General features: G+C 39.2%; 2 protein-coding genes across 3 annotated transcripts; one reads left to right on the top strand and one right to left on the bottom strand.

Annotated features, from left to right (window-relative positions):
- Nucleotides 1–490: 490 nt before the first annotated feature.
- On the bottom strand, nucleotides 491–9859 carry MPHOSPH10 (M-phase phosphoprotein 10). Its single transcript, XM_030456893.1, has 13 exons — nucleotides 9710–9859; nucleotides 9012–9133; nucleotides 8182–8562; nucleotides 6707–7358; nucleotides 5724–5872; nucleotides 5177–5351; nucleotides 4751–4892; nucleotides 4294–4361; nucleotides 3503–3640; nucleotides 3173–3283; nucleotides 2830–2937; nucleotides 2041–2271; nucleotides 491–701 (listed from the first exon to the last, which is right to left on the bottom strand). Exons 3-13 carry the CDS (start codon nucleotides 8256–8258, stop codon nucleotides 552–554), a joined length of 2001 nt encoding a protein of 666 aa, XP_030312753.1. The 5' UTR covers nucleotides 8259–8562; nucleotides 9012–9133; nucleotides 9710–9859; the 3' UTR covers nucleotides 491–551.
- Nucleotides 9860–9934: 75 nt separating this feature from the next.
- Nucleotides 9935–17068, top strand: MCEE (methylmalonyl-CoA epimerase). 2 transcript variants are annotated; one of them, XM_030456895.1, is made up of 3 exons: nucleotides 9935–10016; nucleotides 13906–14246; nucleotides 16479–17068. In XM_030456895.1, exons 1-3 carry the CDS (start codon nucleotides 9986–9988, stop codon nucleotides 16629–16631), a joined length of 525 nt encoding a protein of 174 aa, XP_030312755.1. In that variant the 5' UTR covers nucleotides 9935–9985; the 3' UTR covers nucleotides 16632–17068. The 2 variants fall into 2 exon arrangements, with proteins under 2 accessions (XP_030312755.1, XP_030312756.1); XM_030456896.1 differs by lacking the exon at nucleotides 9935–10016 and adding an exon at nucleotides 10077–10256.
- Nucleotides 17069–22036: the final 4968 nt, after the last annotated feature.

Raw genomic sequence — 22036 nt, 5'->3', positions numbered from 1 at the left:
GGGATTAATAGAGAATCTGTCATTTGGTTTAATTGCCAGGCCACTGTTAAACCATTACAACCAACAACTGGGGAAAACCAGCTGTGACCTTTCTTGAGACAGGGGAACCAGAGGGCTACCAGCTGGATCTGTCCTATGAGGTTCAACCAAGAAAAGAGCAAATACTGAAATACTTCCACCTTGAGAAATATCCTTCAAGTCAGAAGATACCATTTGCTTACTCTGATTTACTGCAGGCTTAAAAAGCTTCCATGTCCTCCCTCTCTGCTAATCATGGTTTCAAAAGATCATTTCCAATCAATACTTCCAGGATACACCTGACAACAGAAGGTATCAGAGCTGTAGATGACAGAACAAAAAGCCAATAAAAAGACAAAATCACAGTTCTATGATAGAATATAGAAGCAAAACTTAGAGGATAGTGTCTTCACATCATTTCAGAAGTTCACAAAACATTTTAAAGATGGATGCAGAATAAAGCCTATTCAAATTCAGTATTCAGGTAGAAACTTTTTAATATATACAAGATGCAACATACAAAAAAAGGTAGGTTACAATTTCAGTTTGTGAACAGAGAGGGCTTTCTGCTGCTTCTGTCTCTTCTGTAACTTGTTTGCATCTTTGAGTTGCATTCTGACTTGATCTTGCAGTTGAGAAAAAAAGGCCTGGGATGATTTCAGGACCTTGTCTTTACCTTCATCCTGTCAACAGACAAAATTTGTATTAAAACCAAGAAACACACAAACACACAAAAAGTAATTACTCACATACAATAGTATTTGACTTCAAAAGAAGGATCTGGTAATTTTTTTCAAAGGGTATTTTTCCCTGCATTGTTATCCTACACTGGCTATGGCTATCGGAAGTTCCCTTCCTAATTAGCACTTAGCATGGTAGGTAAGAACAACCATCAAGAACAGATCCTTGCACATCATGAGCTAAAATTCTGCTCTACTTTTGAAAAGGTAAGCACAGACACCTTAGAAATAATCAAGCTTTCTTTCATATTAGTGTCTAATACCTTAAAATTGCAAAGAAGGCTCTGCAACAGGAAACAGAAAGTTATATAGGAATATTGTATTCTGAAATAGCTTGCTACACAAAGCTTAGAAAATACAAAACTAAACAGAAACCTCATGCTCTATTATGCATGCAAGTAGTCCCACTTAATCAAGGGAAGGGTTCAAATGGAGGAAATAAGAGCATAGGTCTTGGTATTTGCAAGAACACAGCCTTGGGGACTTTGAAATACATAAGTAGTAGTACAATAATCTGTGCTTTGTGAATTTACTTTGATATAAAGTAATTGTATTTTTTTCTTCATATTTACCCTAGTGTAAAAATCAAGTTGCTTACAAATGCATATATATAGATATATACTCTGAGTAAGCTTCTACAGGCTCCAACAACTATTGAGGAATGATTTATTAAGAATTAAAGCAATAAAGTCTACATAAATACATATTATAAACAAGAGGGTCACTGCAAAGTGCAACCAGAGTTATTTTTTAAGGTCCCTATGCTGACACCACGCTTTCAGGATAATCAGCAAAATCAGGACTAAAAAGGCATTAAACACTACTTTGCATAAGGCAATTACAAGTAAGATTAGAACAGTCCTTCCAAAACTGTAGATCAAAAGAATACAGAGGAAAGGAGAGAGGGGAGGTAAGAAACAAAAGGAGTATGGATCTGCCTTTTGCATGTCATCTTTTTAATTCTCTCCAGCAGCGAGGCTGACCTTTTACATTTGCTCAGATGTATGACATACGGCAATGGGCTTTGGATGGTAAGCAGATGCACACAGGTTGTGCACATAAATTTTTGTGAGGATGGAGAAAGATTAGGAAATGTAGCTGTGCCAAGAGGGATGGGAGGGAAACAAAGCCTTTACTTGGTAATTTTTCTTTGTAAGATTCTTTGCTATGTAACTCTTTGCTCCCTTTCCTCTCTCTAGCAGAGTATTACCTATCCTTGACATTTTAGTGGTTGCTAGCTGGGAAGCTCCAAGTTATACAGGACTGCTAAAGAGAGCCTTACCTTGAGCAGAGATGCTTTGCCTTCTTTTGTAAGCTTTTTGAGTTTTGCTGCAACAGCTTTTTTGCTAAGTTTTGTAACTTGTTCTGGTTTCATCTTTTCAAGCAGCTTTTGACGTTTCTCCTTTTCTCTTATCTTCATACGTTTCCGAAGCTTTTTCTTTCTTCGTTCTCTCTTTTTGTCTGTGGGAGTCTTTTCTGCATCTGTTTTCACGTCACCAGCTTTGTTTTTTTCCTAAAGAGAACAAGGTATGTAGATCCATAAGCATGCAAAAGAAAAGACTTGCTTCACAGTACTCAGTATGTCTTAAGAGGTTCCATTACTTGAAGTGTTCAGCCATTTCAGGGCTATGCCACATTAAGGCAAAGGCCAAAAGCTGACAGAAGCTGGGAAACAAAGTTTGTACAATTACTGGAAGACACACTGACTGCTATTCCTCACTGCTGTTGAGCTTTTCCCTTCCAAATACCCATATACATACTGGGAAAATAATTACTATTACATAATAACCAAAACCAAAAAGGAAGCATAAAATTACAGCTTAGCCTGACCAATTTATCTATTTCCCTTCCCTCTAGTTATTAAAAAAAAAGGAAAAAAAAAGCAAAGAAAAAAAAGCTCCCCAAAGCACCCCAACCTCAACCCATACTTAAATACTAGAAAGTCCACAAAACATGAGGGAGGAACCCAGGATGGGAGGAGAATCCTCCCACTGATCTGGCAGCCAGTACACCCTTCTATCAACAGTGCAGGTTCTTTCCAGATCCTTACAAGATTTTTAGTAATATTTACCTTGATCTCTTCTGGTGCTAAGAGAGCAGCATCACTAACAGCAACAGGTGCTACTTCTTCCATACTTATAGCTGGGAGGTTTGAAACTATCTTAACTTCTGGCACAGGCTAGAAATAAGGAAACACATTCAGGACTGAGCACACCATATCACAGCAGGTTACAGCTAACTGAAGATACTACGTATATGCTTTTGTCTAGAAGCAATTACAGTGCATTTAATGTGAAAAAAGAACAAGCTCAATAACACTAAATGTTTACTTTTGTTTTCCCAAATATATTCTTAAGTATCCCGTTTCAAGGAGGGGGGAAAAAACTCCAGCTTTATGAAACTTATGTACTCACTGGTTTGGGTGTGAAGTGGAAGTTACAGAGTGCATCCAGCTTTAGGAAGAGTGAATCCATCATTTCCTGAATTTCTTTGTGCTCAGGATTTTCTTCCTCTTCAGTCTTTTGCTGCATTAAAAACAAAATGTTACTTCAACACCACTCATAAAGCTGTCTCACTCCAGCTGGTAAGAACACAATATACAATTCAGAACCACATCACTGGTGAACACTCACAGACTGAAGCACTTTCACACAGCTGAAAGCAGAGTCAGCAGTGCACAACAGCAGATACAAGATGATGTCCTGTGAACCTCAAACCAAACTGAATGGCACTGCTGACATTACCTTGTGAAGTTTCATGTATTCTTGCTCATAGATCTCAGCAAGACTCAGTTTACTTTTTTCATGATCCAAAGTGATACGTTTCTTGTATTCAAAAGCCTCCTCATTTGGTTTTTCCTTTGGTACTACATCATCCCATGCCTGAGAAAAGAAGAAATTAATGACCAAATGCAACTACAGTAAAATATCAGGTGCTACAGCTTTTTTTAGAGCATTTTCCATGTAAGTTCTTTGACATATTAACTACTTTACACATGTGGCTTCCTGGGAACTCATAAAGTTTCAAACATTCATTTGAAAAAAACCAAAAAACAAAAGCAACTTATAGCTCTAATTCATGTGCATCTTTTTAGTGGATCAGGGTTAAAATCGTACAACAAATACCATATGTGTAGTTCTCTTAAGTACTTTTAAATAATCTCCCCCCATGGGTACCTTTTTTTTTTAAAATTCAGCTAACAATAAACCATGGGATACAAGTCTGGCCGTGTCTTTTAAGAAAAAAAACAAAAGTATATTACTGAGTTTTGGTTAGTATTCAGAATGCTCAAAGCACTGCAGTTATTTTTTTGAAGCACAACAAAACCTGGCATATAACAGGGTTGTAAAAATAGAGCTCCTTAGAAATCTAAAGGTATATTCATCAAGGCAAAAGAATAAAACAACCAAATGCAGAAATTATTAAAGATACCTCTACATCTAACATTCCAAAAGCTTCAAACTCATCCTGGGCATGGGCCCTGTGAATCAGGTCTTTGAACAAAATAGGGAGTAACAAGTAAAATACTATTCACCTCATCCAGTATTCTCTGTTTAATGATATCTTCAAGCTGAAGAGTAGTTTCTTCTGTGATCACAGGTTCTGATAGGAGAAAGAGAAAAAATTTAAGACTAGTGTTTCTCCAGCAAGAAAACCTTTTTGTCTTTCAAAGAATAAAAGCCACAAAAAGAAAGCAAAGCCTTTACAAATATGTAATAATTAAGAGAGAGGTAAGTAGATTGTTTTGGTTTTTTCTCTTAAAGAGAGCAATCATATTATGTAAGGCTTGTAGATTACTAAATTTTCCACTGAATAATCAACTTGCAGTTAACTTAAAATGAACAAAACCAGATTATAGCTTCCACCATGAAAATGCACAGCCTCAAAAATGCACTGAGAACTCTAACTTGTTTTTTGTTATCCTGCTGTTGAGTCACAGGTGTATTCAGCTCAAAGACTTGTGCTTTCAGAAAAGCCCTCTCACCACTTACCCATACGGACTGCATGGTCAAAATACAGAGTTTCCTCCAAAAGGCTGTTTTCAGGTCGTTTTTGTCCAGTCACTTCTCCTTTAAGCTGCCAAGGTTTGTCCTCTAACAACTCTTCTTCTAAACGTTTTATTTTCTTGCTCATCTGAAAAATACAATGTCCTAAGAAGTTTAAAACATAAAGTTCTCAAGTAAACTTGAGGCAATAAATTTAAAGTATTTTTCAAGTATGTCTAAATTCTCATATAAAGATGAGGAAACATATGATTGTATATATATATATATATCTGATGTAGGTAAGCCACTTTTTCTTCATTTGTAAATAGCCTCTTCGTGTTTGCCAGACTGAAAAAAATCATGCAGTCTTTCCAGATCAAATAAATATTGGCCTCTATTTCAGAATGATAGCAAAATAAATTTAAAAAATACCTTTTCCTGTCTCTTCTCAAAAGAAGATTTTATTTCACTGAGATCCATGTCCTTCTCTAATTGCATATCAGTAACATCTTCTGTTTCACTGTCATCTGGCAAACTAAAAGTAACTTTTTTTGAGGATTCTTTACTTCTCATCTTCTCCATCATCATTTCATTCATATCCTCAGCCCTGTAACATCAAAATTTAATATAAAATAAAGGTTGAAAAGCCTCCATAATTCTTTACACAAAGATATTTCAGCCAATATAACCCACACTGAAACCTAAAGGCAGGGGACACTAGGGAAACTTCTATACATTAAGTATAAGTATCAGAAAATGAAATTACATGATTTATTCAAATAAATATTAAGAATCAATACTCAAAAAACAAGTGAATAAACTGTTTTTAAAATAAGGTGAGAATTCAAACCATGAACATGTAACAGAGAACAGCAAACCATGACCACAGTGAGCCTGGAAATCACACTTAATTTTTTTCTACTTCACTTCACTGTACAATTGCTGGAACATTTTAACAGCACATTATGAATATACTTACTCAGACATGCTTTCTTCGTTCTCCTCTTCAATAGCACTGTCTGCTTCCTCTTCCTGATCATCTTCAACATCATTAGCTACTAAATCATCATTGTCATCAACTGGATCAAAGAAATCTTTGTATGTCAAGTCTCTAGAACTTTTAATTGGCTAAGAAGGGGAGAGGAAAAAGTAACAAAAAAAGGTCAAAACTGTTAGACTGACAGAAGTCCGAGGGTAACCTGTGTTTCAAAGTCTTAGGATGTGGGAATAGCATTTGTGTAACATCAATTTGGTTTATTGAAACATTAACCCATGATAGGGCATGTTAATAAACCCAATCTCTTTTACAAATACTTAAAACAGTCTACTACTTAAATTCATTTCCAGTTTCAACACACACAACAGTCAGTGAGCAGCAGATTTTGCCAATCACTCACTGAAATGTGTACACGCTTCCTTATACCCTAGGCACAGTTCTTACTTACTAGTGAGAATCTCTGCTAACATTTAATACTAAAAGATTTGTTTTTAGAACAGTACTCAGTAACTTTAGTTAAATCACAGTTAAAATGGCATGTCCCTGGAAGAAGTAGTTGCCAAAAGCCCTCTTGCTCTGCTGCATCACTCATTTAGGTGATCTCCAACTGCCAGATGTTAATGCTAAGTGACACATTTTTTACTTGCTGGGATGTCTATTCTACAAGGTCACTGATTTCTTATGAAATGCCATCTCTTCCATAGCTCATGCAAAAACCCAAGACCCATCTAGAGAGAGACCAGAATAGCAGGGCTGTATGTTCTGCCACACCAGGATATGTCACCAGATACTCTTGGAAAATGCATTTTTGAAGTCAGGCTTCAGAAGTAACCATCATCCATCTAATCAAACTCAGCTTGGTAGTAGCTACCCAGAATACAACAATTTACAGTCACTGTAAGGAACACATGACCTTGATTTAACAAAGAAGAGAGATCAGAATATTAATTTACTGATATTCTTACTTTGACTTTAGCTCCTTCAGATTCTTCTTCCTCCTCATCATCTGAGAGAATGTCTTCAAAATAATTAATATCTTCCTCCTCCTCCTCCTCATTTTCCTTCTCTGCATGTTCTAAAAAAGCTTCCATCTCAGCCAGCTTAAAAAACTTGTCATCCACTACAGATTTGCTTCCTGTTTTTTTCACTGTGGTTTCTTTGGCTCTTTTAGTTTGTTGCTCCAGTGCTTCAATATCAAAGTCAATATCAGAATCCTCATCACTGTGTTTCTGTATTATCCTTTCTCTGATTTTACTTTGTTTTTCTTTAGCCTTAGTTTTATCTTTTGTAGAAACACTGTGTTCAGTTTCTGCTTCCACTACGTTGTCTCCCAGCTCCTTGTCACTGCTTGTCTCTGCCTCAGAGCCATCCTCTTCCATGTCTGAGAGAAGGCAAAGATCTTCATCCTGGGCATACCTTGCAATGGATTTCTTGTAGAAATCAAGAACTGCATGGTTCTGGAGCTCTAGTTGTTGCCAAATCTGCTCTTCATCAAAATTTTCTATCACCAGCTCTTTTAGAGGACCCCCACCAACTATATTACTTCCCAGACCTTTATTCAAATCATAGAGAGTCTTTGTCAATGCTCTGAAGTCAGCAGCCAGTCCATCTTGCACACTAAGAATAGGAAAAAAATGAAAAGCCTTAAATAGCACAGCATTTAATACTAATTTTTTACTTTGTATTTTCTAGAATCTACTAGTTTTCATTTATTTTATAACTTCCCTTAAGCACTTAGACAAGGTGAAGCTTTTAAAACTCCTATTTAATTGTTTTGGTGCCACAGAACAGCACCTTTCAGTAATTGCTGCTGTTGCCTGACTTTTTACAAGTCTCTCAGAGCAGCTACTAAACATTCCTAGAAATTAAGACATCATTATCAAGTTTTCCAGCTTTGTTATACTTTGTGTATGAAGCAGCAACAGGACATAACATTCTACCCCACCTATAGTTGCATTTTATTATAACTTGACTGTAAATTAGCACTCCAAACGTTTTAGGGAAGTAAATATAATTATAGCACTTAGTATCTCAAACCTCCAACCTACAGACCCTTGGTCTTAAACAGGTAATCGTCTTCCTTCAGTGCCTTACTCCTCAGACTATATATTTAGGTAGTGTCTCCCAGTTTTTTCTCTGGAGCTATCAATGCTTCAGCATAGCTGGCTGAAAAAGAAACCTCCGTTTCCTAATTCCCGGACGCTAAAGAAAGGACTAGGATAGTTCAGAAGCTCCGGCAGAAGACCCAGAAAGATCTCGTCCATGTGATTAGTGCGTTTTAGGAAAGCTGTGGGGCAATGGGGCTGCTGAGGTTCCTCGGAGCGGAGCCTCGCTCCCTGACCACTGCGGCCTGTGCAGAGCTCTACATGCACACACACGCATGACTAGTCCGAGATCTGGGTGCTCCCCAGACCCTGTGAAACCCTCATCCCCGCAGTACCTGAGGAAGCGCTCCGGACGCGCCGCGGAAGCCCCCGCCAGCCTCAGACAGGCCTCCAGCCCCTTCACCGCCGCCATCTTCCCGCCGGCAGCAGCGTGTGCAGCACCCGGCACCGCCCCCCCGAGTCAGCTGGATGAGCGGCCCGGGTGGCTGCCGCGGCCTGCGCAGAGGTTCCGCACACAAAAGTTCCGCCCCATAGGAACCCGGCCCTGGTCCACCTCCCAAGCCAAAATCTTTTCTGCCTCCCAACCCGTGTTTTTGTCACAGAACCGCCACGTTTATTCACGCCACACCCCTTTCTGTAGATCGGCCTGGTTGCGTTCACACTGAACCACAAGCAGGGTAGTGTGGAGTCATCCACTGCTGGTGGCTGCCGCCTCCCTGTGAAGAGCGTGGCACAGACATAGGCTGGGATGTTCCCCTGCACTGAAAAACCTGATCTAAACGCAGGAAAGCTGCAGTCATCTTGCTTTGTGCTTTTGTCTTTCTGTCCTAGACAGAAGGACTATTTGGGAACCACGCATTTCCAGCTAATCCTGTGTGCAAAACGCCAGATGTTACCTGGCACTCCCAAGGTCCCAGCTAACCAGGCCGCACCCACACCCCTTTCATGGCACACTGCCAGCGTTCAACTGTTTCCTTACTTGTCACACGTCACATAGTTTCCTTTACACTATTTTACAAAGTCACTATACGCTATTTTAAAAATATTTACACTATTTTAAAAAATAAGCACTACACCCCCAGACCTCGGTGAAAAAGCTGCTGCTGCAGCTGGGGCTGACTCATGCCTGCTCCAAAACGCATCAGCAGGGGCTGCACTCACTCACCCTCTCTGCTGCTGCTTCCAGCCACCCACAGCTGTTCCACATCTGGATCCAAAGCTGTGACCAACTCTCTAACTTTGTTCTTGCTGTTGCCTCTGCTGTTCCTCTGCTTTCGAGTATCCTTCCTACCAAAAACAAACAAACAGAAAGAATAAAAATAAGTCTTTTTAATGTCTTCTCATTGGCATTTTGCCCCCTCAAAAAAACACTGAGTGGGTTTTGGCAAGCATGGTCATCTTCATGGCAAGCTTATCTGAAAGTGATAAACACATCTGATGCTTAACAACCAGAGCTGGAAGAAAAGAGTGTCCTATATTATATTGTGGCTTTTAAATACCTATTTTGACCAATCGTTTTGAGCTTCATTTTTAATACTTCAGATATTACCAGATTTGAAATGGCACAAGCTGTTTATATGTTTAGGCTGTCTCATAGCAACCTGCGATGTCCTATGTCCCTGGCACAACAGGATCTGAGCAGCAGAAGACAGCCAGCCCATTGTCCCGAGTCTCCTTTGCACAATGCTCTAGTCAGAAAACTTTCTCCAGATGACCCCTGATATAGCTGCCCTCTATTGCACTTTTTCACCTAAACCCAGCGCCCAGAGCAGCCCCTAAAGAGTCAGTGCCAGCTGCAGCGCGGCGGCCACTGCCCGATGGAGCTTTGTCCCCCTGGGCAAAGCAGCGGGCACCTGCGCCCACCCTCCCCAGACAGGGTTCACCAGCCTCGGCCTGACGGAGCCGTCGCCACCGCCGGTTCCGCGACCGCTCCGGTGCCGTCGGTCGTGCAAACACAGCCCCGAGCTACCGCCGCACCGCCGGGCTCTGGTGGCCGAGGGAGGGCTCTGGGTGGCCGGAGGAGGGCTCGGCTCCGCCACGGCCGGGGGCGGCGACGGCTGCCGCGGTGAGGGCGGAGGGCGGCCATCCCCCTGCGGCGGGGCCCCGCCTGCCTGCGGCCGGGCGGCTGCGAGCGGCGAGATGGCGGCTTCCCTAGGACGCGCGGCGGCCGGTAAGGCGGGGCCGGGCGGGGCGGGGTAGCCGCGGGGTTCCGGCCGTGCTCCGGACCCGGAGCTCCGGGCCGCGGCGGTGGGCGCTGCCGCTTCGTGCTGGAAGCGGGCGGAATCGCGCCGCCCCTGCCCGCCCTGAGGTGCCGGAGAGGGGCCGAGGCTCTCGGTGAGAGCTTTGCAGGCCGCAGCGAAACAGAATGCCTTTCATAAACAAAAACAAGGTCTTCTGGTCCAGATGACAGGTAGAGTAATCAACCGACACTATTCAACCACTATTAGAATTTAAAAAAATAGATAAATTTAAAAGTACTCTTCCAGTGAAGCTGAACAAGGTGATGTATACGTGGTGCGGTACCACTGACGCCTGGAAGCCAATAATCGTAAATGAAAGCATCATCAGCTGATTCTTCTCTAAAGGACAAAATATCAAGAAAAACTCAGTTGGTTCTCAGTGTTTGAAAAGTTAGGTCTTAAAAAAAGCTAAATATCCCAGGAGAAACAACTGCATGCGTGAATTTGGTCAACATATGTAAGTTTTTCAAGCAGGACCGAATAGCTGGATAAGCACTTCAGACACACTGTGTTGGCTTCAAAAGAAGCAGAGAAAGTAATTCTTTTTTTAACATTTGAAAAAGTGAAGAATTACTTCAATAATAATGTAGCCAGTGGAGAAAGGCATTTGACTAAAGAACATAGCCACAACAGTTACTAGGACGAGATTTGTGATATATGAATAAATACAAGTGTTTCTTTCCAGAAACATGGAAGTGATGGGGGATTAACCTAAAGTTTGCTGAAAAGCTTTCCTTTTCACTGAAGGGTCATCTTTTGATTACTGGGTTAGAAGAAGAAGATTATAATTTTAAGTAACTAATCTATATAGTTACTGATCTATATAGTACAGTAAGAACACTAATGCTTTTTGTTTAATCTCAGTCAATTCATACTGGTAATTATGGGTTTAATATTAAAGCTGTGTATACATATCAACAGAGCTAGGATAAATTCACAAGACTACAAAGGAAAAAATGAGGAAAACCCCCAAACCTGCTAGAGTCATCTGTCCCTACATACTCATAGAAAAAATATATAATGTTCCACCACTCAGTCCATCAAGTGAGATGAGGAATGGAGAAATGCATAAATAATACTGTCACATGGGTGGGCATTTAAATATCTTTGACTATACAAGAATAGGAATAGACTTCACTTTTTCAATCTATTATCTTTCCAAGAAACACCACAAAAACCAAACATTCCTTGGGCAGAGCTCAACAGAAATAGAATTTCTTGTTGTTTTTGCTATTGCTTCAGTAATAGCTGAGTAGTCATCTGTCTCTCTACTTTCTGTCAATTTACTTGAAAACATAAAATACAAATTACATATGCCTGGGTGAAACACAGGATGGCAAGAAAAGTGGGAAAAATCTTTCCCATCAGTAAAGACTGCTTGGAAAATCTATGTTAGTAGTGTTTCTTCTGAAGTGTGGTCTGTTAATATTTGGAACAAGGAATTAAATAAAAAACTCCAGGAAATATAACATTATATAGTAAGAGGTCCTTTTCTTTCAGTAGATATTTCTCTTATGAAGAGTACTGACCTGTTCTAAGTGGAAGAGTCTATCTTGCTTCAGCAAGAGCTGAATAGGGTCTTAAGAAATTTTTGTAGGAGAGAGACCCGAGTAGAATCTTAGGTAGACAGAAAAGAGTCTATGGTGGGTGCCTGGCCTGGTTTTTAAATGTCTTAATACATTATTTACTCTGGTTGATCTGGTCTAGTTAGTTATCCATGCCTCTAATTATGCCAACTTCATACTGCAAGTTTCTTATTTGTATATTACAAGCACTGTATAGTACTGATTCCTCAGGCAATTGCTTTGTTTAACCCAGACACAGCTGAACTTAGATGGCAAATCCATCTATAACATAGCTTCTGCACAGATATTTGAAAAACAAGAATTCTTCTATGTAGAGGTTGCTAGGGCATTTTTTTTTAATATGTGAAAAGTTGAAAAGTACTTGGAAACACTAAGCTGCTCTACTATACCACTATGATCACCTAAAGGTAACAAGAGAAAAAGAATTTCCCAGACCTTCTGGCTGTGATGAAGGAAACAACATATACTCTGTGAAATTCTGGCAAGAAATATTCCAGGGAAAGTACTTGCAGAACTGGATGAGTTTCTGGAAAGAGTTAATGCAAGATGTTGATTTACTATTATCAAAAGGTTCTGAATAGACTTTCTTTTGTGATTCTAAGTCTTTGGAAATCTGCACCTTGCATGTTGTAATTTTAAGTCTCAAATACACACAAACACTTCCATCACAGCACAATGCTCAGAAAGGCTTAGATTTCAGCACTGCATCAGTTGTTTTTGTGAAGAAAAATTAACTGATAGCTGCAGAGTCTTAAATTCCTGTGAAACAGTGTTTCTCAGTTACATACAGAGAAGCCAGCTGTTTAATTACTACTAACCTTAGAGAGTACAAAGAGCCTTAACACTGCAAGCCATGCTGTCCTTAGTGTATTGCAATGTATGCAGGATCTCAGTGCATCCTTGGCAAAATCTCTTAGCAAAACAGCAGTTGTGAATTTAAAGCTAGGAATGCCTCAAAGACTTCCAAAATGCTGAGATGCCTCTAGCTTGGCCCTGAGGCATTTGGAACTCTGACATGGCCTAAGGCAAACTTGTATGAAATTAAAATGAGCCTTTTATTAATATATCCTTTCATCTAATTCTAACTCTGGTGCAAAAACAACTAATACGTTCACAATCTCTCCTCCACCTCAACTCTCCAGATTCTAGTACTCTGATACATTATTTTTTAATGTAATTAATTTGTAAGTATATTCATTTTATGTATCTTTTTTATTTTTTTAGACTAACAACAAACCCTATAGCTATTTGTTAGCTACATAGCCACTGAGCACAGATAATGCAAGTTCAGTACTGCCTTGTCAGAGCATTCAGTGAAGGGTTTTGTAGATATTATGACAAGTCTCTCCATTACTTTTCTGTCTTTTGTGTCCATGTTAACCCTTACTTTTGTGTCACAGGGTCATCAAATACTATTTTATAATTACCTTTTCATTTATGATGAGCCTTGGTAAGTCACACTAAAGTTACTGACACTAGTTGCATTAAAAAAGCTATTATGATTTTGACCTTTTAAAAATAGTCTTTTAAATTGTTTTTGGCCAGCTGGACATGATATCTTTTATAGTACTTAGAACTAAAATATTTCTAAACACCTTGCTTAGAAATAACCTGTATGGCTTGTGAAAATAAGAATGACAATCTTATGTTAGATGACAAATGACTTAACCACTGGAGAAAGAGAAAATAAGAAACCAAACTAATGAGGTTTTAGGATTCCTTAAGCCAAAGGTGGAACATAACATTTATTTCCTTGCTGGAGTTAGTTCTGACAGCTGAGAGGTCAAGTCTTATCTTTTAGATCTTGTAGTATTAGTTCTGTCCAAGGTTTTATTTCGGTTTTCTGGTTTATTTGATATAATAATTGATATACACACATCCTAATTTCTTTTTCTATTTTGTAAGAAGCCCTGAAAAATTAAGAAGTCACTTTTAAGTACATTATGCAGTTGACCATTCCATCTGGCCATGTATTCCTCTTCTTTACAGGTATACGTAAGCATTTAAACAAAATCTGTGTTTGGGGGTTTTTTTATACCTCTGAGTAATTACTAAGTCTCTGACAGAAATTTTCATGGAACTGTTAATCCTATAGCTTTTCTTGGTTTTGGTCTACCTTCAGCTTTCCACAATTGTGTGCTTATGATTTCTGTAAGCCTTAGTAAAAGGAGAAAGCGCAGATACTGGTATTTTCTCAAAAGCATTTTATGAGTGCTATTTACTTTTTTTTCAGGGCTTCTTACAAGATTGCAGACTTCAGCTCTAGCAATAAGAACTCTATCATCATCGAATCTTTTTTCTCAAAATATCCCAAGCTGTTTGTGGAAACTGGGCCGACTTAATCATGTAGCAATTGCAGTACCTGACTTGGAGAAAGCTCAGTCCTTGTATAAAGATGTGTTAGGAGCCCAGGTGAGTGAGACTGTTGCTCTTCCTGAACATGGTGTCTACACTATTTTTGTGGAGCTGGGAAATACCAAGCTGGAACTTCTACATCCCTTAGGAGAGGAAAGTCCCATTGCAAGCTTTCTGCAAAAAAACAAAACTGGAGGAATGCATCATATCTGCATTGAGGTATTTATGACAATATATCATATAATAAGGTAGAGATATTCAAGTATGCATAATTTTTGTCATAGGTTTGACCTGTGTCAAGACCAAATACGTAAGGCTGTCATATTTCTCAGAATTTGTATTGCCTAAGAAGAAGTCATAAACATCCCTTTTTTCTGTTTTGAAGACCCCAGTTCAATTTCATGAGCTCTGTTATATTTTTGTTCCTTGTTTATTAAATTGGGGAGGAAAAGGTTAACTATTCAATGGGAAAGATAGACAAGCCCAAGAGTTTGTGAAGAGAGTTTGACAGGTATCAACTACCTGACACAGAAAGGAAATAGGCTGGAAAATTACAGCTTCCTAAGTTTGAGCTAAGGCATAGTTTAGATTTTCAGAAGTTTCTTCCTGTTGGATATTTAGTTGATAATTGCACACAGAAATCAAAGAAGACTGTCAGTAACACTTACTAAATAGCAGGTAAGTCTCCACAGTTTCTTCTTTCCTGTTCTTCCTTGCCCATCAGAGATACTGCTCTGTAAGTACACAAGATGTAAAGGTGCTGAGTAAAGCAGTTATATTATTTACTCGTGGAGTTACGTTTTAGTGCATTAGGCTTGAAGCAAAATTTCATGCTGCTGCCTATGATATGTGTTTTTTTAATTTCTTAGATCTGAGCTTTGCAAACTTTATTATTTCATGCAAAGTGTAATAGTGAAAAGTAATGGCATTATTGACATGAGTAAAAATTGTTTTCAGAATACATCTACAAAGGGCAGTGTTTGCAGTCGCATGCTTTCGTTGAAAACAGAGAAATTTTGCATATGTGCAGGCATTGCAATTTTTCTTATATTAAATTTGCCTATTTGCAGGTGTTCAAGATTAAGAAAATTAATTAATTCTAAATTATATTGCATTTAATATCTGTAATGAAAACCATTCTGGACACTTCATAGAATAAGAGAGAAATACGAGCCTGGTATTCTCCTAACATGGATGTACCCACAGGCTTTCCACTGTTTTCTCTCACTGCTTCCTCAGGGATGCAGTAAAATTCATTCCAGCTGAGCCCAGACAATTCCTCTACTGGGCTGCTCTGCAGGACAGGAGCAGCTGTTGCAGTGGCTTCTCTGTTTGGTGAAATAACCTGGAGGGGGCTATGGCATTACATTTGCTGTTTGATTTTAGACAAAATTTACAGATTTTTTTTGTCTTTTTAAAACAGACTGGTGGTTCTGTGTAGGAAGAATTCTGCATATCACAATTCTCATGAACAAAACCGCAGCAAATACACAGGAACTAACTGATGCCTGTCCCATTTAAGTAAAGCTAGGTGTTTTAGCTCTACAATGGCATCCTGCAAGTTTATTCACTAAGTTATGTGCAGACACCTCACTCTTGAAAACCAGCAATCCTGTTATTTTAATTCTAGGTCTTTACTGATTATTGACTAATGGATTTGCTAAATTGAGTGCTATTTTTATTATTTCAAAGAAATAATGCATTTAAGGTTTGAGAAAATTCCAATTTCATCTGATGGCATCAGACTTAAAAATCATGTTATAAAGCATAGACATGTTTGTGGATTTTTTTTAAACTATGTATGTCTGCAGGAAACTGTACTGAAATATTATGTTAAAGGTATTTATTATCATTAAGTTCAATGGGAAAACCTGGTCATACTCTGGGTATATTTCTGATAATTCCAAGAGTTTTCTTAGGGAACTTTATGAAGCTTAACCTACTTCAGAAGGACGATACATAAATCTAAAAGGGATTTTCCTTTTATCTTCTTCCTATTGTCCCCACTTTTCACCAGCATTTAATGAGTCAGTGGTCTGTCATCAATTAGCCAGGGAGGCATTCTTCTTTACTTATTGATATTTTGAAAGCAATTTTGAAAGATCATATGATCTTCAGTAATAGTAACACAGAATTTAGAGTATGTATGGAGTCTTTATAAAGCAACAATATTAAAAGATCAATGGGCTTTGTGCATGACTCGTGTTTAATAATTTCTTATCTATAGCACAACCTATTTAAGCAATACTTCATAAAATCTTCAAATAAATGCAAACTTCCTGTAGGATTTTTATTTTTAATACTAGATGTTTTAAAACTGTTTCTAATTTATTTTCAGAATTATAATTTAGAAATAACATTTTAGTGAGGAATTACATTATTGCTCCTAAATGTAGAATGTGCATGATCCAATGTAATATGTTAAGTGTGAACTGTCTTTTTTCTTATAAGGTTGATGACATAAAAGCAGCTATGACAGAACTGAAGAAAAAAAAGATACGAATATTGAGTGAAGAGCCAAAAATAGGTGCACATGGCAAGCCTGTGATTTTTCTTCACCCTAAAGATTGCCATGGAGTCCTTGTGGAACTTGAGCAAGCTTGAGCTGTAATATTCATAAATAATACAATAGATTAGCTCTGAAGTTACTGAGCTGGTGCTGGGAATATTGATGTGGTATTCAGTCTTTACAACTTGACTGTAGTTCCTGTGGATTAAGTACAGCTTTTGAGTGCTGAAATAGTGCTACAGATTTAGGGTAGTATTGCCTTTTTTTTGTTGTTGATCTGATTTTCAGAATTATGCTGACATTTCTTGAATTCTCTGTGATTCTAAAGACATACACATGAGCAAAGTTATATATGTAACATAATAATTTTAATTCTGTTGCCTCAGGTTTGCAGCATGGTTTTACCCCTGTAACCACAGAAACTACAGTTTCTAGGTCATCCAACAATATTTTGTTCTACATTTCAAAGCAGAGACCCACTTCTCAGTGGCAACAATATAGCTTAGATATTCTCTTTAAAAAGAAAGGAAAAAGGAACATTTCAGTGTCTGTGCTTCACAAGGATTGACTGGTTGATGCAATATAAATATCCTTACGTTACAGTATGTATGTCTGCAATAAATTTTCCTTGGCTTAACAATTGCTGCCAAGGAATTTACAATGCATAAATAATCATTTAGTTGTTTTATAAACTCCGTGAATATGCAGGCAATATGATAAAAATATCTGAAAATTTTTTTGCCTTAAATATATTTCAGACTGTAATGTACTTGTGACATTTTAGGTTTTTTCACATATTGAATATTTGTTTTTCAAGGCTTATCCATAGGAATATATCTGGGAGAGATTTGAACAAATAGCAAGGAATCTTTTCGCTTGCTTTATAAAATATTGCTTTCATATGCAAAAGCACTTAAAAAATCAGTGGAAAGCACAAGCTGCCTAAACATTGGCTGTGTACAATATCTTATGTTCTTCTTATGATTCTGATAGATTGCAGTTACAGTTTGTTGACTTATTCATGGACAGACTTCATTTTATTGGTATACATTATGCAAACAGTGTTTGTCCTGCTACTTTCTTTTATAGGTTTCTTTGACATGACAGCTGTAGAAATTGAAGACTTGCTGTTTCTCTCTTTAGATTTGTTAATCTTTAAAAGTTATATTTTTTCCTAGCTAAACTACAATCTGATTTTTATATTTTCCTACAACTCTGAACATAAAGTGAATAGATTCAGTTTGATATGAAGTAAGTTCATTTCAGTCTAGGAGAATTCTTTCTTCATGGAAATGGAATTGTGTTCTGAGTCATCTTTGCTACAACAGAATACAAGTATAATGTTGACCTGAGCTTTAAATACAGCTTAAAACAAGACATGGATGCTGCCTTACTAATTTTACTTTTGAAGAAAATCTCTAAGTCGTGCATTTTTTTAAAATGAGATGGTTTTATACTCAAAATAAATATTTCTGTAACATTTTAAGAAAAAACACTGTCTTCTGCAGAGTTCTTGCATTTCATCAAATCACTGTAGAGAAGATAGTTTGCAATCTAAATTCTAAATTATCTGAATTTAGAAATCCTAAGGCTCATGATAGAAAAGCAGGATGATTTGATATTGATTCTGCCATTCTAGGAGACATTCTAGCAGCAAAGATGCTTTATTTTCTGCATAGAAATGCCAAGAGTAGAAGCCTCACTGGTTACATGTCAAGATCACTGAACAGAAGTCTTTGAACCCAATACCCTCAGTTAGAGGCAACAGAAAACAGGGCAATGCTTGCTAGGTTCATACTCCATTTCTTTGTCCCACCTGAAGGAGATGGAATATTGCATATAACATCTATAAGTACACTCAGAGTGATACAGTACTAGGGAATGGGAGATTTTGAGTAAAACAATATTTACTCCACTTGCCTCATGTGCTCCCCACCTTATTAGCAGAAAGAACCTTGTAATGCTTTCAGTTAGTAACAAGCAATCTTCCCTAGACTGCAGTAGAGGCTGCCTAGCACCGAGTCAGCTGATGTATTTTGTTCATCATAAGGAAGTCATGCTCCTATCTCACAATTCAATACATTTCATCTGACTCCTCCCAAGGGGAAAGTCAAGACTGTAACAAAACCCCCAAAACTACAACAATAAAAAAAGAGAGTTCAGGTCTGCATAATTAGTCAATACCAAAAACTGGGGCATGCTTATTACAACCTCTTAGTATTTGGTGGGATCAGCTCCCCTACTTGACTATGTAAAACTATGAGATCCAAGATATGAGAATTTCTTCCTCTGGAGGAGGAAAGAATGGCCAGGAGAGCTGGACAGCTGAAGAATCAGCAGACAGCTAAGACACACTGAGAGAAGTTGCCTGTTGATAAGCATAACTCTCATAGACTTCAGTGATAATGGAGTCAGCCCCTATACTTGTAACAAACTTCATACAGTGAAGTGCTTCTCATTAGGATGCTGGGTGGCACTAGAAATAAAAAGGTAACAATTTAAACTGGCAGCATCAAATGATGTAAGATTAATATGGAAATGAAAACTGACAACAATATATGAATTAATTGGTCCAATGCTGACATTCTGAAATGGAATGCCTAGCCTAAGAAAAGCAAAAATCTGTCACATTTGGTAAGCATCTTCAAAGCACTATATGAAATGTAAATTTCTCATTGTAAAAGATGGTATGATCCTTAAGTATCTATAAAATTATGTAATCTATCTAGTTTCATGTTCATTTGCACTGTCTCACTGTCAAACAGCATTGTTAACTGCAAAGTGTATAGCTTAGATTCACAAGTGAGGAAGAGTTCTCTCAGAAAATTTGAAGTAATGATAGATTTTGAGAACACTTCCTTGCTTTTCTAGGTGTAATCTAAAGTTATCTTTTAACTGTTATGCTTTGTTAACATGAAAAATAGCAAACAGGTACTAAAATATTTTATAAAATAGATCTGTAATGAAGATTTTTTACTTATTTTTAACATTGCATTTCTTCAGCAATAAAGATAGGCTTAAACCATGATTGAAAAAAAAAAGTTCTTAAGTAATTAGTAGTTGCATGTACTCTGAAGGAATATGGGATGATGCAGTTTGCATCATAGGGGGAGTGTCCTACTTCTGCATCTGTGGCTGGCTTGTATGGAGAAGATTATTTCCAGAAATCAAAGAGCAGGAGACAGATGCACTATTGGACTGATACTATGCACCTTATTTTACCTTCCAATTTCGTGTATAATTTTCTACAATAACTATCTGTCTGAGTCACTGTCTCAAAAATTAGGTAGAGGGAGAATGTTTTTTAGGAACTTATATTTAAGAAGTTTAAAAATATATCCCATTCCCTTTGGGACCACTGCAGTCCTTGAGAGGTGAGTTGTAGTTCAATACTTGAAACTGCACTAACTTAGAAGAGAAAAGCTGGAAATACTGGTATCATGATGGAGCAAGTGTTGTGTATATGAGGCTATTTCATAAGATTAACAATTTTGAGAATAAAACAAATTAAAACATAATTTGCTAAATATTTAAACAACTCATCTACAGATTGTTTATTAACTCTTGTAGTTCTTTATCATGCATTTCAGTTTATGTAATGTTTAAGTTCTCATTATCTTCAAAAGAGAACCAAAATGTATCAAGCAATTAGTATGAAAGAATGGACATACAGGCAAAGCCACTGTAGAAAATCATGACAGAAAATAGCCTCTTAGTAGCAAACAACTACTCTGTAGTTTGTGAATCTTAACAGAAATCGTAACAACTAGGCAAAAAACAAGAATAAAACCCCATAAAATGGTCTCTCATGAAGGGCCTTTGCATGTGCATGAAATTCACTGTGGTGCTAAGCCACTCATAGAGCTACCCCAGGGCAAAAATGAACCAAGTTGGACACATAACTATTACAGATAACATTTATATCTAGCTGATTGGAATGCGGTATAGTTGCATTGAGATAGCTTTTATTTTTTGCTATAATGAGAAAGATTATTTTAACACTCAAGAATAGCTACAAGACTCACATTTGCATAGTTGTAAGAAAGTCCCATCATAATTGGCCTAAGAGCACTTGATCTCACATATGTTCCTTTATATAAAGTAATCAGTATTACCCACTTGCAGTAGAAAGATCTCGTAGTTTCTCAAAAAAACCCTGAAAAACCAACTATGTTTATGATAAGAAATGTTCTTGGAGAAACCCACTTTGGTGAGCTTTTAAGTATTACACATCACATTCTCCATTTTTAATCATTATGAGGGAAACTATTTATTATCTGCATATGGGCATTAAAATCATGATTCAGTCTCATAAATCTGTCTGTATGATGCAGTGTGTCTAAGTCCAGAGCTGTACTCTGCCTTAATGTTTGAACTTTAGGTGTTTCATATGGGTTTTTTGCACTGGAGCACCTCGTGCCCCAAGGAATCATGAGGTCACCAACTAGCACGGTTACCTCGCTAGCATACCGCTAGCACTTCTTTCTTTCACAGGAAAGTGCGCAGAAAAGTACGAAAGACTCACAGAAGACAATATATGCTATGTCCTGGGGTGCAGCAGAACTGGAGGCCTTCAGCAAACATACCTGCTTACCGCCGTGGCTTGAGGAGCTTCTGAAGGGCGGCGGGGTGAAGGGTTGCTCCATCTTCCAGGCTGGGGGAGCCGGGGTGCCTCGCCCTGCAGCCGCTCTCCTCAGTCTCCAGGTCTGGGAAAGCTCCTCCACAGGCGCGTGTGAGAGCTGGGGCAGAGCTGAGCCTTCACTATCTGCGGAAGAGCGTATTTGACAGGTTAGTCCAGATCACTAAGCCACACACTTTATTTGCGCCATGTTTTCTTATAAACTCAGGAGCATCACCTCACTTTCCCTCTCCGAGGTACCTCCGGGAGCTCTGCCTTTGCCTCTTCTCCCTGGCAGCAGCCCGAGCTGGACTCTATGAGCAGAGAGCGGCGCCGCCGCTTTAGGGCGCGAAGCCTGTGAGGCAGCCCCGGGGGGCAACGGAGCCAGGGGGCGGTAGCCCGAGGAGAGGGGGCTGAGGCGGGGCTGCGGGGAGCGGGAGACTGCGGGCTGGGCCGCCCCGCCCCGCCGCGCCTCCGGCCCGGCCCCCCTGAGGCACGGCAGCGGCAGGGCTATGCGCCATGCAGGTTCCCGGGCGGCCGGCTGTATTCTCTCACACAGCTTCCCGGGCCCAGCCGCGGTCTCGGTGTGTGGCGCTGAGGCAGGCACACAAAAGAGCGGCTGCGGCTGCCCCCGGGTCCCCAACGCGGCGCGGGGTGGGGACCGGCACCGCCGCTGCCAGCAGAGGTAAGGAGAGGGAGCGCGGGGCGAAGGACCGGCGGCCGGTGTTGTTTCGGGGACCGGAGCTCCGCCGGGGGTGGGGCGGCAGCATCCCTGTAAGTTCCCTCAGGGGAGCGAGGAGCCCGCGGGGCCGGGCGGGCTCTGAGGGGGCCCGCGGCCACCCCGCGCGAGCGCGACTGTTGCTGCCCTCGCAGCTGGGGCCG

The sequence above is a fragment of the Calypte anna genome, chromosome 10 (assembly GCF_003957555.1).
Source record: "Calypte anna isolate BGI_N300 chromosome 10, bCalAnn1_v1.p, whole genome shotgun sequence".
Lineage (NCBI taxonomy): Eukaryota > Metazoa > Chordata > Aves > Apodiformes > Trochilidae > Calypte > Calypte anna.
The sequence above is the reverse complement of the archived record's forward strand: the minus strand, read 5'-3'. Positions and strand labels throughout refer to the sequence as shown.

Coding starts and splice junctions, on each gene's coding strand:
- MPHOSPH10 (XM_030456893.1), bottom strand. CDS start 8,258: ATGGCGGCGGTGAAGGGGCTGGAGGCCTGTCTGAGGCTGGCGGGGGCT. Junction 3,641..4,293: donor AACAGAGAATACTGGATGAG/GTGAATAGTATT, acceptor TTCTTTTCTCAG/GCATGGGATGATGTAGTACC. Junction 2,272..2,829: donor TAGCACCAGAAGAGATCAAG/GTAAATATTACT, acceptor TGTTCTCTTTAG/GAAAAAAACAAAGCTGGTGA.
- MCEE (XM_030456895.1), top strand. CDS start 9,986: ATGGCGGCTTCCCTAGGACGCGCGGCGGCCG. Junction 10,017..13,905: donor CCTAGGACGCGCGGCGGCCG/GTAAGGCGGGGC, acceptor CTTTTTTTTCAG/GGCTTCTTACAAGATTGCAG. Junction 14,247..16,478: donor TGCATCATATCTGCATTGAG/GTATTTATGACA, acceptor TTTTCTTATAAG/GTTGATGACATAAAAGCAGC.